The 16,876-nt window shown below is 37.2% G+C and overlaps 2 protein-coding genes across 5 annotated transcripts in view; one reads left to right on the plus strand and one right to left on the minus strand.

Moving 5' to 3' along the window:
• The window catches only part of Sgt1 (suppressor-of-G2-allele-of-skp1), a 47,444-nt gene extending 36,587 nt beyond the window's left edge, over window positions 1–10,857 (plus strand). Inside the window, exons 10-12 of the mRNA XM_067278697.1 lie at window positions 4,291–4,378; window positions 7,881–8,080; window positions 8,144–10,857. Coding sequence (XP_067134798.1) covers window positions 4,291–4,378; window positions 7,881–8,080; window positions 8,144–8,248 — 393 coding nt within the window. The 3' untranslated portion in view covers window positions 8,249–10,857. The remainder of the gene's footprint in view (window positions 1–4,290; window positions 4,379–7,880; window positions 8,081–8,143) is intronic.
• Window positions 10,858–11,705: 848 nt separating this feature from the next.
• The window catches only part of LOC136982229 (ecdysone-induced protein 74EF-like), a 99,189-nt gene continuing 94,018 nt past the window's right edge, over window positions 11,706–16,876 (minus strand). For all 4 annotated transcript variants that reach the window (XM_067278680.1, XM_067278681.1, XM_067278682.1 and 1 more), the window contains 4 exons: window positions 13,654–14,082; window positions 13,505–13,567; window positions 13,237–13,429; window positions 11,706–13,162 (listed from right to left, as the gene is read on the minus strand). In XM_067278680.1, the coding sequence (XP_067134781.1) occupies window positions 13,054–13,162; window positions 13,237–13,429; window positions 13,505–13,567; window positions 13,654–14,082 (794 nt within the window). In that variant the 3' untranslated portion in view covers window positions 11,706–13,053. The remainder of the gene's footprint in view (window positions 13,163–13,236; window positions 13,430–13,504; window positions 13,568–13,653; window positions 14,083–16,876) is intronic.

Genomic DNA, 16,876 nt, shown 5'->3' on the forward strand with positions numbered 1-16,876 from the left:
TTCGGAAAGTTCGTAGCGATTTTTGATAGCCGACAGTTGAGACACCGATTGATGCAAAAATGATTAGAATTGTACAAACCAATGAATATTACGATAAATGACCTTGAGACGCGTCCGTTACAAAAAAACCGTTAAGATTATTCAAATAGCGTTTAATTTGGCTCATTGCAAAAATGGATGCGAACAACGTGCATTATCGACACTTGTTTCTTTTCTTTTTTCGTAAACGCAAAAATGCTGTACAAACAGCAAAAAAGATATGTGATGTTTATGGTGAGAGTGCTGTATCAGAATCAACTGTTCGAAAGTGGTTTGCAAAATTTAAAACGGGTAATTTCAGCCTTGAAGATGCTCCTCGCTCAGGAAGACCTCCTGTTATTGAAGAGGACCAAATCAAAGCATTATTGGATGAAAACCCTCATTACACAACTCGAGAGATTGCAGACATAGTGAAGTCATCAAACAGTACTGTATTTCAACATCTAAAGAAGCTCGGATACGTGAATCGTTATGACATTTGGATACCTCACGACTTAACGGAAAAAAACTTACTGGATCGCATCTCCATTTGTGATTCTCTTGAAAAACGAAATGAAAATGACCCTTTTTTGAAGCGTTTAGTGACAGGTGATGAAAAGTGGATCATTTATAACAACATCAGCCGAAAACGATCGTGGGGTAAGAAAAATGAATCACCATTAAAAACTCCAAAGGCCGGTCTTCATCCAAAGAAGGTCATGCTCACTGTCTGGTGGGATTGGAAAGGAATCCTGTACTATGAGCTGCTTCCACAGAATCAAACAATTGATTCTGATAAGTATTGTTCCCAATTGGATAAGCTGAACATGGCAATTAAAGAAAAACGTCCGGAACTGGCCAATAGAAAAGGCATTGTGTTTCACCAAGATAATGCCAGACCTCACACGTCTTTACGAACACGCCAAAAATTATTGGAACTAGGCTGGGATGTTTTACCCCACCCCCCTTACTCACCCGACCTTGCCCCGTCGGACTACCATTTGTTCCGTTCTCTACAAAATTCCCTTCATGATAAAAACTTTGATAGTTTGGAAGCTTGCAAAAACCACGTGGATCAGTTTTTCGCGGAAAAAACTGGAAAGTTCTACGAAGAGGGTATCATGAAGCTGCCCCATAGATGGCAACACGTCATTAAAAACAATGGCGCATACATAGTGGAATAAAAGTATATTTTTAGTATTAAAACAATTTCTTTTATTTCTCTTAAAAATCGCTACGAACTTTCCGAACAACCCAATAGATTCTATGTACAATACATCACCTCTACTACCTCTCTCCATTCTTACCATATATATATATTATATATACTGTTGCACATTCTCAAAAGGGTCTTTCTCATTCCTCACCATATTGTGAAAACTTATTTTTCTTAAATACAACTCTTTCATTATATTTCTTCACATACCTACTATGTAAGTTACAGGTATTTTGGCCATTGCTTTGTAGTGTGTTGTATGATTCTGCTGAAGATGTGAGGAATGCATGTCAGAATTACTTTCAGAATTTTTCTGACATGCATTCCTCACATCTTCAGCAGAATCATACAACACACTACAAAGCAATGGCCAAAATACCTGTAACTTACATACTAGGTATGTGAAGAAAATTTTTGTAGACTGAGTAAATTTGGTATTGTTTGAGTTAATGTAGACATTGGAGTCATCCTGAATATTGTGTGTCTTTTTATATTATCGTATATATCAAACACACATCAAAGATGGAATTAAATTTTAAAACAACTCTCATCCAAATTATAAGATTCAGCCCAAAAAATTATTCAGAATATTTTTCATTCATTCTTTCATACAGAATTTTTATAACACTTTCTGCTTGTCCCATGTCAAACAGATGTCACTAAGCAATTTAACCAAATGTTAATAAAATTTAAATATTTAGTTAATAAAACATTTTGTTTTAACTGTATGTTATTAAAGAGTTACGAAATAGCTAAACTAAATGATTATGATGCTATGATTTCTAATTTTTGCTTATCAACACGTTTATTTATTTAAGAAGCTTATTGTCACCATCTATCAATATTTGAAAATCAGCAATTAGAAATTTGCATGACAATATACACTTAAAATACTTTATTTCAAATTTACCTTGCAGACTATTTTATATTTGCTTGAAAGTTATGTCAGTACAGTAGAGTATCGATTATCCGACTCAATTGGGGACTGGGGTTGGTCAGATAACTGAAAAAACGGATAACCAAAAAGTATGAAAAAATACATTATTAGTATAGTTTATTAGTATATCCCATGTAATTAGTATATTAGTATATTGCTATTGACCTACTTCGTGTTGAATTATCATCGATATTAAGCCTAACAAAATTTTTTTTAAAATAATAATCATTGCTATTGTATCATTAAAAATTATTTTAACTTTGCACAAATTAAATACAAAAATAAAGACAAAAGAGAAAATTAAGCCTGGTTTAAATACTGGCCTCCCTTTCATGGTCGAGCCAGTGTTGCCAGCTAAAACACGCAAAAATTTAACAAAAATAATATTAAAGTAGCCAAGACAGCCAAATATTGTAGCGTCACATCACTAGTGGACATTTGAATTCGTGGACTAGAACGCAATCGGTTAACCGATGTGACGGTTGATCGGGGGTCGGATAATCGATGCTCTGCTGTATTTTAAATTATACTCCTTTCGTTTGGTATTCCTTAATAAAATGAGTCCTGATGATAATGTCAGAATCAAAGTTATCTACTGGTTAATAATAATTTCTAAATGTGTACATAAAAAACTCTCATTTTAATTTAAAAAATTCTTACCATATATACTGTTGCACATTCTCAAAAGGATCTTTTTCATTTTTCACCATATTGTGGAAACTGTTATTTTTCTTAAATACAACTGTCCCACATACCTACTTGCAACTATGTACTATGCAACTTGTGTACTAAAAATTTATTATGAATACATTTGAATTGATTAAGTGTTTGGATCTTAATTTTTATTGATATATTATTTATTCTATGTTTTGTTAGGTAAGCAACTGTTATTTCTAAGTCTTTGTTCACATCCACATTTTGGGTGGTAGTAGTTCCTCCAATGCTATGTAGCATACCAGGTAGCAATTATCTTCCATCGATTTTGATCATGGGCAAGGGCTTCAGCTTCCTCCCAAGTCATATTGAGCATCTTCAAATCTTGAAAAGTTCTACACCAAGTATTCCTGGGGTGTCCTTGTGGTTATTTGGCACCAGGGAGAACCTATTTTGTAGCTATCTTAGAGATCCTATTGTTCTCCATATGAAAAATGTGGCTGGCCAGTTGGACTCTTCTATGGGTGACAATGTTATGAAGTTTACACATCCCACTCCTTCAGAGAACCTCTTCATTGGTGATATGATCTAAATATTAGATCTTTAGGATTCATTGTAGGCATCTCTGTTGGAAGACATCAAGCCTTCTATTGATGTTTCCCAATGTCTTCCAGGACTCTAGCACTATCGGAATTGCGATGGATGTGAACAGGTGGAATTTGCTTGTCGATGAGATGGATGGTGAAGACCAGAGTTTGTTCATCCATCAGAAGTCTCTCGTCACTTTTCTAATGAGTCACATCACATCCATTTTCACATCACCAGTTTGGGAAATAACACTACCCAAGTAGGTAAATCTCTCCGCCTCCTCCAATCATGCTCTGACAATTATGCCCCGCATTTGGGCAGTGTTACATATATGCATAATTTTTGTCTTCACGGTGTTTATCCCAAGGCCAATTTTGTGTGCCTCCCGACCCAATGCAGTCTTGGCATGCTGTAGCATTGTCTCACTTTCCTCTAATAAGATGATATCATCAGCAAAAACTAAATATCCAAGATAGTCCTGGTCAAATCAGTGGATGCCAGCTCCAATGTGCGAACTGGACTCTTTTGCCTACCACATGACATAATCAAGGGCAATAAGGAAGAGGAAAGTGGACAGGACACAACCCTACTGCCTGACTCCTGTCGTAATTTCAAAGAAGTCTGTATGACCACTTCAGTCTTGACACAGCAACTCGAATGCAGGTATAAGGCCTTGAAAATTTTCTAAGTCTCTGTTCACATCCATATTTTGGATACTATAGGAAATTGAAAGTGATATAAATCGTTAAATTATTTTATAAATGAAAAATCGTTTTTAAAAATTATGAAAATCTTATAGAAAATACTTAATGTCATTTAAAACATTCATGCATTTTTGCATCTAATTTTAGATTTATTGTTTTATTTTTATTTTCAGATTGAAATAAAATTACAAAAATCCGAAAGTATAAGATGGACCTCTTTAGAAGGTGATTCGGGTCCTCAAGTGAAGCAGTTCGTTGGAGGTAATAATTTAATATTGTTTCATTCATTACTAGCTTAATTAATTAAAATTTATTACAGATGCAAATTTTTTTTTAAATAAAAAAGAAATTAATTTTTATGTATATAGATTAAATGTAAATTTAATTAATCAATATTCAGTTAACAGAACAACTTGTGTACTAAAAATTATTATGAATACATTTTTGTAATTGATAGTTATAAAAATCAGATTCAAATTATTTAATTACTAAGTGTTTTAGGAATTTAATAGAGCAGTTTTTAGTTTTCTCTGTTTTCTATTAAAGCAACTTTTTGGTCTGGGGTTTCTTATCTTAGAAAGAACATTTTTGTAAAATTTTCAATGGAAAATAACTTTTATTAAAATTAAAGCAAAATCAGTTAAAATGAAAAATTACATACATAGTTCTATTATATTTTACACATTTGGACAAGCATTTTCTTTGTAAATCATTTCATGTTGATATTGTATTCAGACATGACCAAGCACTCTAAGTACTCCAACAACTCTAACAATGAGAACATTTATTGATAAGTTCCTTAATACTGGATATTCATCAGTGGTGTGCCGTCCGTGGAAGCTGTGGAAGCGCCGCTTCCCTTGTATTTTCTAAAATATAAATACATATTGTGTGATTCTTTTCATATTTTAACATACTTTGAATTAATTAAAATTAATATTTTATTATAACCCCACTGTGTATCTTATTACAAATTTCTATACTATACGTGAAAAAATGATAAGATTGCCATTGTATATTTGAATATAAATCTGTACATGCATATTCTTAATGGAAGTGCTGTATCATTGAATATGGGACAACTTCCACAGCAAAAATATTTGAATCGTGTAAAGTAGCCAAATTATACGCATTTGCACATTTGCTTTGCAGAGCACCAACCTCTCACAGTTTAGCTCGTGGATGCTACACAGCAAAATATTGTATAACACTTCCAATGATTCCATCCAGGGCCAGCACAGCTTCCCTATCATCAAATGTCACCACATGCCACTGATGATGATATAAGGTATTTGTCTTGCTAATTTGGACTTCTCTTAATCTGCACCAGTTTTGTTTGTTCTTTAGCAATGTTCCACTCATAAACAAATAAAAATGGCAGATACTTTTAAAAATGATAAATTTGTAACATGAATGTGCTACACATTTTAATATAAATATGTGTGTCAAATTTTCATTTAAAAGTAGATGTATTTGTGCCTTTTAGGCTTCTTTTTCTGTATACAAAGTCTAAGCACAGAACTTTAACCAGATGTAAAAGTCTAAATATGGCTGTTTTATGTAAAAAAAAATAGAAATCAATAGAAATATGTTTTGATTAGTTGCATTTTAGGAAAATGCTGGCTGTAAGTCTGGAGTTTAGAGCTGCATCCACAGGTGGTAACCAGATACAGAAATAACTTCTCTGAGCAGAAAATTTTCCAGGAATTGCAATTTCCAGGGACAAAAAGATAACCTAATAGAGATAAAAATACTGGTGATATTTACCCAGGGTAAGGATCTGCTCAGAAGAGAATTACATCTTTGTCTTGAAATGTCATGTTTCTAAAAATTGACACTTGAGACGACAGATGTAAGTTTGGATGAAGACACATCTACAAGTAGACATTTCACTGTCAAGTATGTGCTGTTGCATCAAAAGATTGTAGTTTAAGTTCTATGCAGCTAGAAAGAACCATTTCTCAAAAGGTGATGAAGGGTGTTGTGGGCAAGAGAATATATGAAGTGATTTAATGAACAATGGAAAAAGGTCTTATGCTACAAATCCATATTTAGTGTTTGTTATGACAAGTTTAAGCATTGGAAGGAAAGTTGTCTGAACTAAAATAAAAGAATGCAATTTGGCATGCTAATATATAATTTACAATCAATGCAGAAAGTGTCTTCAGTAATGGTGGGGCTATATTTCAGCCAGTGACATTGCAAATTACATATATGATAACAATAAATCAAAGTTATATTAAAATTCTAAAAGAAATCTTGGTGTTTTGTGCCAAAAAGGGACAAAATGGTTGATACTTCAATGGGACAATGCCAGGCCTCATATGGTGAAAATAACTACTGAATGGCAAACAACACAATGTAGATGTTTTTCCTTGGCCACCTTTTATCATTGATAGAAAAATTTTTGGAGAATTTTGAAAAGAAATATGCAATGACAACATCCATACATTGATTAGAGGCTGTAATTGAGAACAAATGGGTCAAAATATCCACAGAAACAACAGGAAGACTCTATCATCACTTCCACAAAGACTTGTACATATATTTAAAAATACTGATAAACACTTCATAGGGTGAACATAAAGGATACCTGCCACAGTGAGGCTGCCTGCAGTTTTTTGTATAACTTCTTTGATTCAATAGTAAAATAAACACAATTGTGAAAAATAAGTTTTGTTATTCAATCTTATTTGCCCATACTAGAGGCTTGAGAATTTAAGTGAATGGTAATTTTTTACTCAAATGTAAAATCTTTCTATCTGGTTGGCACTTCAGTGGCTTAGACTTTGTATTTTGTATGACTCTTCCGATCGAAATACTTCACTAACCTGAACTACCCCATACAGTATTTAGTTTGTATTAGCAGAAGTGCACTGTGTCTTTATTATAGCCATTTTTCTATTGTTCACTGTCTGACACAATTTATTCCTTTTTGTAGTGATCCAAATGGAATCATCAATGACTAGAAAGCAATTTATTTTATTAATTTACTTCATATTTTTAAATTTCAGCTTTTTCTTTTGTCTTACCTTACCATCAACTACTTTTTATTAAATGTTTTAATATTATTTACTCAATACATGTGGAACTAATATTGTGTATGTGAAGAGAATTATTACGAACTGCAATGCAAATATGAAGAACGTTACAAAAATTATTGGGGAGCATCTGCCATTGTGTGCAAACAATTTAGAGCCCCTTGTAGTTTTCTAAAATAATTATCCATTGTTAATTTTATTGTTTACAATTATAAGACATAGTTAACACTTCTTTTATCATTGAAATTTATTTGTGTGTGAATCTCAGTTACTGCCGTTCTGTTTAGGCCAGATGAGCCTTTTACAAAAAAATTCAGATAGAACCATACCTAATATGAGCCATGTTTGAAAATAGACAAAGTAAAAACCTAGAAAAGTCTTCATTTATTTATTTATTTTCAACCTCTGTGTGGCAAATATGGTGAACACATGATTTTACAATATGGCGAACACTCCTCTAAAAAATTTTATTCCACATGGATAAATATCCATGTGGAGTAAGATTTTTTAGAGGAGTTAACATCATTTCTCTTGTCTATAGTTATAAACTGGATGTGTATTCTGTGAAAAAAAATTTTTTTTTAATATATGGCAGAAAGAAAAATACCTACAGCATAATTAGAACTTTTTCTCCATTCATAAATAATGTTAAAAACGAATTGAATTGATTTAGGGTTACGCAGTCAAAAGGTTTCATTTGATAAAATATATTTATTTAATAGACTCATTGAATATCAAGTGCGACACCAGCAAGTATCCTTCGTCACGTCCAGAAAAGAAGGACTGGGACAAAATTGTCGTAGACATCAAGAAAGAAGAAGCCGAAGAAAAATTAGAGGGAGAGGCTGCACTCAACCAGTTGTTTCAGAAAATTTACTCTGAAGGATCCGACGAAGTCAAGAAGGCCATGAACAAATCTTTCGTTAGTATATTATTTGTGAGTTTACATGATAAAAATGAAATTAATTTGCAAATTTTAATGCAGATGGAGTCTAGCGGAACGGTCTTGAGTACGAATTGGAACGAAGTATCTGAGAAGAAAGTGGAAGTCAAGCCACCGGATGGAATGGAGTGGAAGAAGTGGAATTAACATTATAAAATAATTATAAAGAATATATATATTTTGTGATTTAAATAATTAAATTATGAGCAGCTTTTCTTTACGGATTGTTAATTCATTTTTGAACCGAATTCATAATTTTGAAATTCATATCATTGTACAGCATATTTCTGTGGATAACAATAATCATAAATTAAATTACTAATTTATGACTCAATTCATTGTTATTATTTTTTTTATTAAACAAAACTGTAGATAAAAATAACTACTGTGAATATTTTAAATATTCTTTCAATTCTAACAATTTTGTTATATTTTTTAAGATTGAATTTGTTTAACATGCCGGTGGCAGAAGGAGTAACCTGTGAATACGAGCGTAACTCTTTGCAAATCTCCAGAACTCCAAACTGGTATATTTTTAAAAATTACTTTGTTGTTATTGTCGATAGTAAATACAGAGTTTTTCTAAATTACATATTTTGTAACCAGGAGTTAACATCTTTATTTTGCAATGTATTCACATAATAATTATTTCCTTCTACATTTTCTCGATGTCGACGGCCATATCTGCTGCATGGTGGCTTCGATTCTGGATTTCAGTTCCCATGTGAATCAAAGGGGAGAAATGTAGACGGTGTCCTTTGCATATCCTTGTGGAAAAAATGTACATGATGCACTTCTTGAACTCAATGTATTGTTCACCCACATCTTTATCCAGGTCAATGGTACATTACGCATCTGTTCACAGAGAATTGTTTTAACCCGTCCGATTGTTTTTGAATCCAGAAGGATGCTGCCGACAAATTTTAACCGAAAATTGTGGGTAGCATCCGTTGTCAATCCCGATCTGGTACATTCAGAAGTCTGACAGAGTATATTCCGAACCTCGGGATGGAGTCAATTTTTAAAAAGCACTTTCTACAGCTGTTAGTTTGCAGACGAGTACACAAAGACCCAAGTATCGAGAAACTTGCCGATCTTGCTAATTTAGGAAAACTCTGTATTTAGATTGTTGTTATTCATTTCTATATTCATTCTTTAAAATATACTATTTACATCTTCTAAAGACAGTGTGCAAATTAACCACAATGACATAGAATAATATCATTGTGATTATTGTAGAATAATGTCATTTGCATGCTTTAGAAATGGGCAATCCATTAGACCATCTGTACAAAAATATAACTTTTAATTTCTTTTGCTGCCAACACATCGCTAATCGCTTACAATACAATATTTAGTTTTAGTATTTCATTTAATATTTCTAAAACTAAATAGAAATTAATTTTAGAATAATGTGTAATGTGGAATGATAAGCATAACAGGGTCAGCAAAGTTGAAACAAATTTTAACGTGTTGCAACAACTCAAAAAAAATTTACTTCACTGACATTGTTACACTAATTATTTTACCTTGCACTCTACGATAATGCAAAATGGATTTTGTCGAATTTAGACATTTCACATTAAAGAGTGTGGAGGCTGGGAACTCGTGAAAGAGTATGGGGACGTCTTTGCTCTCTTTCTCTAATTTACACATTGTGTGAAATTCTGCCATTTTGCATTTTTTTTGAAAGAATAGCCTATTGCATATTTTCTCCAAATATTATATCCTAAAATATTTTAAAAATTATTTATTAAAATATAAATAATTTTTGCTTGTGATCAGAAGAGCGTTCTCATCTCTTCCATTTCAAAAAATTAACGAGAGTTTACGAATACTAATTTAACAGCGAGAGAGACGAACGTCTTGCTTTCTCGGCAGTCGACGGTATTCTATATAAAATTCTATCCTTTGCATTTTAAGACTCAAAGAACAAATTGTCTTTGGTTGTTTCATTTTTAAACATTACTGCTTGTGCAGAAAATTTAATTTACTAAACAAATGTTGTACACAATTAAAAATTTATTTTAATTTCCCGTGACAGGTCCTCTAAATACAGAAATGTACCGAGTCTAAATCACAGTTTGCCAACAAATTTTGTGCATAAATCGGAACAAGCACTATCTTTGTTGCAATTTATGCACAAAATTTGTAGGAAAACTAAATTTTCTCTATTTATCCACAAAAACACTTTACGATCAAAGGCACCGTCGCAAATTAAGTGTCAAATTGTCGGCACGTAAGGTTTTCAACAACTATATACTCGTATTGCCAAATAATACAAAAGTTGCATTAATTCTGTACTTTGTCAGAAAGAATTAATATAATTAATTCTTTCCGACAATGTACCGTTGGCTCGGATACAGAAATTTTATTATTTTCTTACTTGTATTACATCATCAAATTCTTTTCTGCTTCCTGTATTCAGAGAATTTCCTATTCTCTATTTTGACTCCAGTTAATTTAATTCTTTTCTGGTCACAAGCATAATATTCTGTGAGCAGTGGCATTACTTTTCCTCTCGTTCTATTCTGTCAGTGTGCATATATATATTTGTATTGGGTAATTCTGTTCTCACGTATCTTCTACCGGAGATTTGACAATGGATATCTCGTCGTTTCCCACAATACGACACTGCATTATTTAAAATATTTACGTATTTCGTACGACGACTTTCGACTCTTAACTAATTTGGATTTTATACGATCTGTAATTAAGTGTTGCCAAATAAAGTATTTTTGTTTTTTGCTACCTAAGCGTCTAAGCTCGGCTTCGTTTCTTATACGGGGTTCACGAACCGTAACACGTCCGTACGGAATGCCAAACGGGAACCGGACGGCACGCCGGAAGCTTAAACGATTACGAAAAGTCGTCTCACGGAGCGACGAGGTACGGGAGAAACGTGCCGGGCCGCCACCGTCCTCGCAACTCGCAACCCTTCGATTATAGAGGAGGCATCGCACGAGAGGTGAGTGACATTAATAATATAGACGACACTCGTTACAATACGGACGACACTCCTTACTATACGACCGTACGCGGCACGCGGTCGGTTCGTGGCACGTTAACCGACAATATTTATCGATCCGTGCTTTTCGGTAAATAGGATACCGGCACGGCAGCGAATTCTCTGCGATAACAATACGGGGCATCCCAGAAGTTTCCATACGTACGAAGGCAAAACGTAACTTAATGCCAACATTTTAACGTTTTGCGAATAAAGATTTGTGTCGGTGGATTCGACAAAGTAAGGCAACGGAACACAAGGGCAATCTGCCGACGGGTTAACTCCCAGTGGGACTTCTAAACAGAATCCAGTTTCCACATAGGGTGTTAGACACGCAAAGATAACCCAGAACACTGCACGGCAGCCAGCCCGTCGGTCGGGCAAGAACCACCGACTACCATAAATTAGGTTTATTTATCCGGCAACCTGCAAGCCGGTCGCCATACGGAAACTTTTGGGACATCCCATAGATTAAAGTGTAGGTTTATCACTAAATGTTTAAGAAGACAATTGTAATTGATTTAGTTTTTTATACATATATCATTTATTTAAAAAATTAGATTTTAAAGATTTTTATAACAAACAAAATAATAATAATAATAATTGATGACCATTTTTATTATTTGGAATATTTACAAGCATGATTTTTTAGAGTTTTTCACAACAACTGCATACAGTAAATAAAGAACAACATAAAAAAGAAAAAGCACTAACCGTTTCGTGGTCTCGCCAGTAGTGCGACGATTCTCACCGACAGTTTTTATTTTCTTTTGTTTATTTATTGTGTACAGGTTATACCAAAACACAAACGGCCAGGATATATTCTCTGACGTAATAAAATAGTTCGACGTAACGTGCAAAAAAAACGATATCGACGCAACACGTATCGATATAAATTCCAACATCCACATTTATTTAATTTTTTTTTCCTCTGCAATATACAGTAGCTAGTGTATTACAAATATACATTTATTTTTCTCCCCTTCCCGCCTCGACGCGCCAGCGCGCGCCCGGAGCCGGTTAGTCCTATTTACAATAAAAATATTTCCGAAACGGTAAATTTCTCTTTTCAAACGTTTTAATATATAAGATTTCTATAAGTGTTAAAACGATTTTCGGTACTAAGCCCTAAACGCTCCCAAAATTTGAGATCCAAAAAAAACAAGACACGCGCGCTGCGATCGCGCGCGCGCGCATCAGGTACCTGGCGGAATTACCGGTGTTTTTAGTAGTGTCTTAAGTTCGAGACCCAACTAGGAACGCGGTCTCCGGTAAATACGAGTCAACAATTTGCTTTCCTGATCACAGACCGATAAATATCAAAACACCTCCCTCGTCACTACCATTTTTTTCTTTTTGAATTTTTTTTGTAACGCCGTCTAGCGGAAACTGAGGGCTACTTTGTTTCTTCGAACAATTAAAAAAAAACAGAAGAAAAAACGTCTTAAATAACCGGTTTTCTTCGACCGGAAATTGTGCTTTAAGGCATCGAAAAGATCACTTTTCGGAGATTTTTTAGTCCTGTTACCAACAAAAATATTGATACATATCACACAAATGCAAGGCTGCGAAAGTACCACCCGGCGGAGCAGAGACTTCCGAGTCTCTGCGGGGTGCTTTCTAGAAGACAGAACTTGGAAGTTTTTCTTTCTTTCTTTCTTCTCTGTCGTCGTCGATTCGAAAGTTCTCGCATCGAGAGAGAATATGAGAGAGAGTCAACAACGTGTTTTTAGTACGTGAAAAAATAAATATCTTCGATATAATACGCTGGGCGCTCCGTCCGGTCGGAACGCGGATTAAGTGGATTACCTTTTTTTTTAAACAAACTAGTCCTTTATGTAAATATATAAAAAATATAGAACGGGCCATCTGTTTCTTCTTCCTTCCGACCATTTCGAGATCTCGCACTCCGTCCCCCTCTTCGGATGGCGGGGAAAAGTGGATATCATGTTCCCGTGCAGTCTATTTCCACGATGTCTTTCGGCACGTCCACGAACTGGTACACCAGCCTCTGTCCGTCCACCTTGGCCAGGATGCCCCTCTGATAGTAGTACCTGCGCACAGAGAATTTCCGGGTTAGTACCCAGCGGATTCGAACGGCACTTCCGGCGCCACGCACACCACCCACCTGAGTGCTCTTCCCATCGTTTCGTAGTTCATGTCCGGTTTGTTCTTGTGAAGACCCCACAGGCGAGAGACGGCTTTGGAGTCGACCAGCTTGAAGATGCCCTTCTCCCTGTGGGTCCACTTGATGTAGCGCGGACAGTACTCCTTGTCTTGGAGCAGTTTCAGGAGAAATTCCCATAGGTAAGTCGTGGTACCTGCCAGGTAACGAGAGAAAACTTAATGGAAAAGAACGATTTATTAAAAAAAAGCCTAGAGGAGGGGGACGTTACCTTCTCTGCTCTTCCTCTTCACCGCCGTCGGCGTACCTCCATCCGAGATTCTGGGTTTTCTCCCTGTCGACGGGTAAAATCCGTTAATTATCAGGTAAATGAATCGTCTACGTCATTAATTAAGGTAGAGTGAAATTGCATGCAATCACCTTTCTTCTTGGCTCTGGACTGAAAGGACAAGTCTTCGGCGTAACAGGACAGATCGTCCTCGCAGTCGTCGGGGCCCAGACCGTGCGCGGCCGTGATGACCGACGTGGGGATGGACGACGGAGACTGCAACCCCGGAGACACCGAAAAGGGAGAGGAGGGCGAATGAGCGAGGGCCAGAGGGAGCAGTCCCGGGTAATTTTTGGGGTGCTGAGGCGAGAGTCCGGCCGTTTGTCCGCCTGGATACTGAGGTCTGGAGGACGGAGGGGGCAGGTGAGAGACCAGGTGATGCGGAGGAGGAGGCGACTGAACGGAGGGATGGTGGTGCTGGGAGGGGCCCATGCCGTTCTGCGATTTGGACGACACCAGGTAGGGAAGTTGGCCCGGCCGAAAATGGTTCTTGGCTCCGTACATGTGGTGGATGTCTGCATCTGAAATAATATCGGGTGTAATTACGCACAGGCTCAAAAACCATTACTACGATTAAAAAATAATGATGATAATAATAATAGTGGTAATAATTACGATATAATAAAAGTTATTTTTAGCCTTCTCCATAAATGCGCACGCGAAGACGGGAGAAAGCAGACGACTAAATCTGTCTGGACCGAGTTCATAGCACCCGTCGCTTAGCAACCGAGACCTTGACGGCGGAATTCGACCAGATGCTATCCGCCGTTCTATTGGACCGGCCGGTGACGTAGAGGACGTTCTCGCGAGACGTAATCGAACCGACGAGACCGTCCGTCAAACTTATAAAAATCGAATAGTTAAAAAATAAATAAATAAAAAAAGATTACGTAAAGTCTCCGCTCGCGCCTCCAGATGGCGCCCGGCTCGGAACGGGCCGCTGGCCGCGCCGGAGTAACGGTAACCTTGGGAAGTGTATTGACACGGCGGCTGGCGTGCCAGGTGTACAGGTGGATCACGTGACCCGGAGAGGAAGTACCACATCCGGGAACTTACCGTTACACCCCCCTCGGTCCAAACTCGTCCTGCTTACCAGTTTATCTACTTTTTACCCTTCGCTCGTCGTCCGCGACGACTACGACGACGACTTTCCCTCTTCGCGTGCCGATTATTTAATGAATTAAAGAATGATTTAAGAAAAAAAAAAAACAAGAAATTTCCATACCGAGTATTCGGTCGTGTTTGAACAGGTTGCCCGAGACTTGCGCATCGCAGACGAGTCGCCACGGCGACGTCCTTGAAAAATGGCGATCGATTCGAAGAGATCGCTGACCGCCTCATTCAATCCGATCGGAAGGTCAAAGCAAGAACGAATCCTTTAGGAATCGCGACTACGTAACGTTTATTTTTAAATTCTCGATAATGCGACGTCGAATGCCAAACGAGATAATTGCTTTTTTTTTTTTAAATCGAGTCGACGACCCTGGTTGAAGGATGACAGGTATATTATGGGTGGAGCGCCACCGTATTTGCGCACCTCCGTTAAATACGTGACGACGGCGGCCCTTCTTTATATAATACGCCGCAGATACGTAATATGTGGCAGAAGTCGAACTCGTGTTAAGTTTATAAACACAACCTCCTCCCGTTTTGAATTATCGAAGTTGCGACACAAAAGCCGATAAACGCGCTAAAATGTAGGTCAGCTATGTCGTTATGCGGCTATTGTCGAAATTTATAAAACTCGTTTACTTGTCGCCGTGGAAACGGATCTTTCGAAAAAAAAAGTTTAACTATTTTTTTTGTTTGTTATGACGGATTATTTCGTAAACGAGAGAAATATAGCCCAAAACTCGCGCGTATTTTTCGTAAATAACGAGTTTTGGGCGATTTTTAAGTATACAATACCAAATTACTTAGTATCTAATTATTAATAGTAACCAAAAAATCGCCCGATTAATTACGATGATCGTTTGGTTTATTTATTTATTTAGTGTTTATGTATATAAAATTTTTAAAAATCGTCCAAAACTAGCGCACACTTTTCGAATATATAACACTTTTTTTAACGTGCGGGTTTTGGGCGATTTAAAAATAATTATTTTTTTATAAATGGCAGTCGCCACGCGGGCTGATTTCATTTTTTAAAAATGCCAAAAAATAAAAAATGCGCGCGGTACGTGATTTTTAATTTCCAGACGATTTATTCGCGTGGAGCGAGGAGGAAAAAGGCACTCGCCAATCTAGTAAATTATATCTTTACCCAAGCAAAGTACGGGTAGATAAAACTCCCCAACCTGCCGGAAACAAGAGTAGGCGGCGACAAAAAGCTTGCCAATCTAGAAACGCTGAGAGGTGAAGCCGGTGTTTCCAAGAAATCCAAGGGCATCCCGTGTAACACCCCGAAAAGGTGGCTAACCGTTACGTCATCGGCCTGGCACAAAATTGGCAACGCCGTCCCCCGCTTTTGGGAATTTTTCATAACGGTAGAGGAGTCTCGGTAAACGGAAGCCGGTCGCCGCCATCCCAGGTGTTGTCGGAAACGGAGCGAGCCGGGGGCCCGGGCAGGGATGTCCGACCTTGGGTTCCTCGGCCCAGAGGCCTACTGACCTCGTAAAGAGGCGCGTGAGAAATAATCTCGGTCCGGATCGGCCATGCAATTAAAAGAACGCCCGAGATTACTAGCGGCCATTAGAGCGGGGGAGGAGGGAAAAGAGAAGACGTCCGAAAGGGAAGCAAAGCGCGCAATTCAGTCAGTCGGCCATCAGTAGCGCTCGGTCGATTGCGTGTTCGGTTCAACGACACGCCGACTTTCCTATCCGCTTTCAAGGTCGGGACCGAGCGCGAGACGCGGCGTCATACGCGATTATCAAAACTTTCCACCAATGGGGAAGCGTCACCTGAAGGCTGGCGCGCAATTCTCGAGATGCGCCCTATATCTGTTTCCGAATCGATCGATAGGCAAGAGGAAGATGAGTTTCTATTCGTGGGGTGATTCTCCGAACAGAGGAAATTGTTTCGTTAGATAGACAATGAGTTTCCTTTCCTCTTCATTCGCTGTTTCCGCCGCTGCGGGCCGCCCGAAGGCAATCTCGCCAAACGGGATTTGGAGATTAATCGGTCCCGCAAGACGTCTAACAAACTACCACCGGGGTTCCTAAAAAAACGCTCGAGAAATTCCCGAAAATCTTCCGAAAAAGTCTAAATGATCCGATAAGATCTCTACGCGAATAGCCTTAAACGATCCCAAAAATTCTGAAATATCCCTAGAAAATGCCAACAAATTTTGTAGGGATTTCCCCGCTCCACCACCAA

Source organism: Centruroides vittatus, unplaced genomic scaffold (assembly GCF_030686945.1).
Source record: "Centruroides vittatus isolate TY-2023 unplaced genomic scaffold, ASM3068694v2 contig_817, whole genome shotgun sequence".
Classification (NCBI taxonomy): Eukaryota; Metazoa; Arthropoda; class Arachnida; order Scorpiones; family Buthidae; genus Centruroides; species Centruroides vittatus.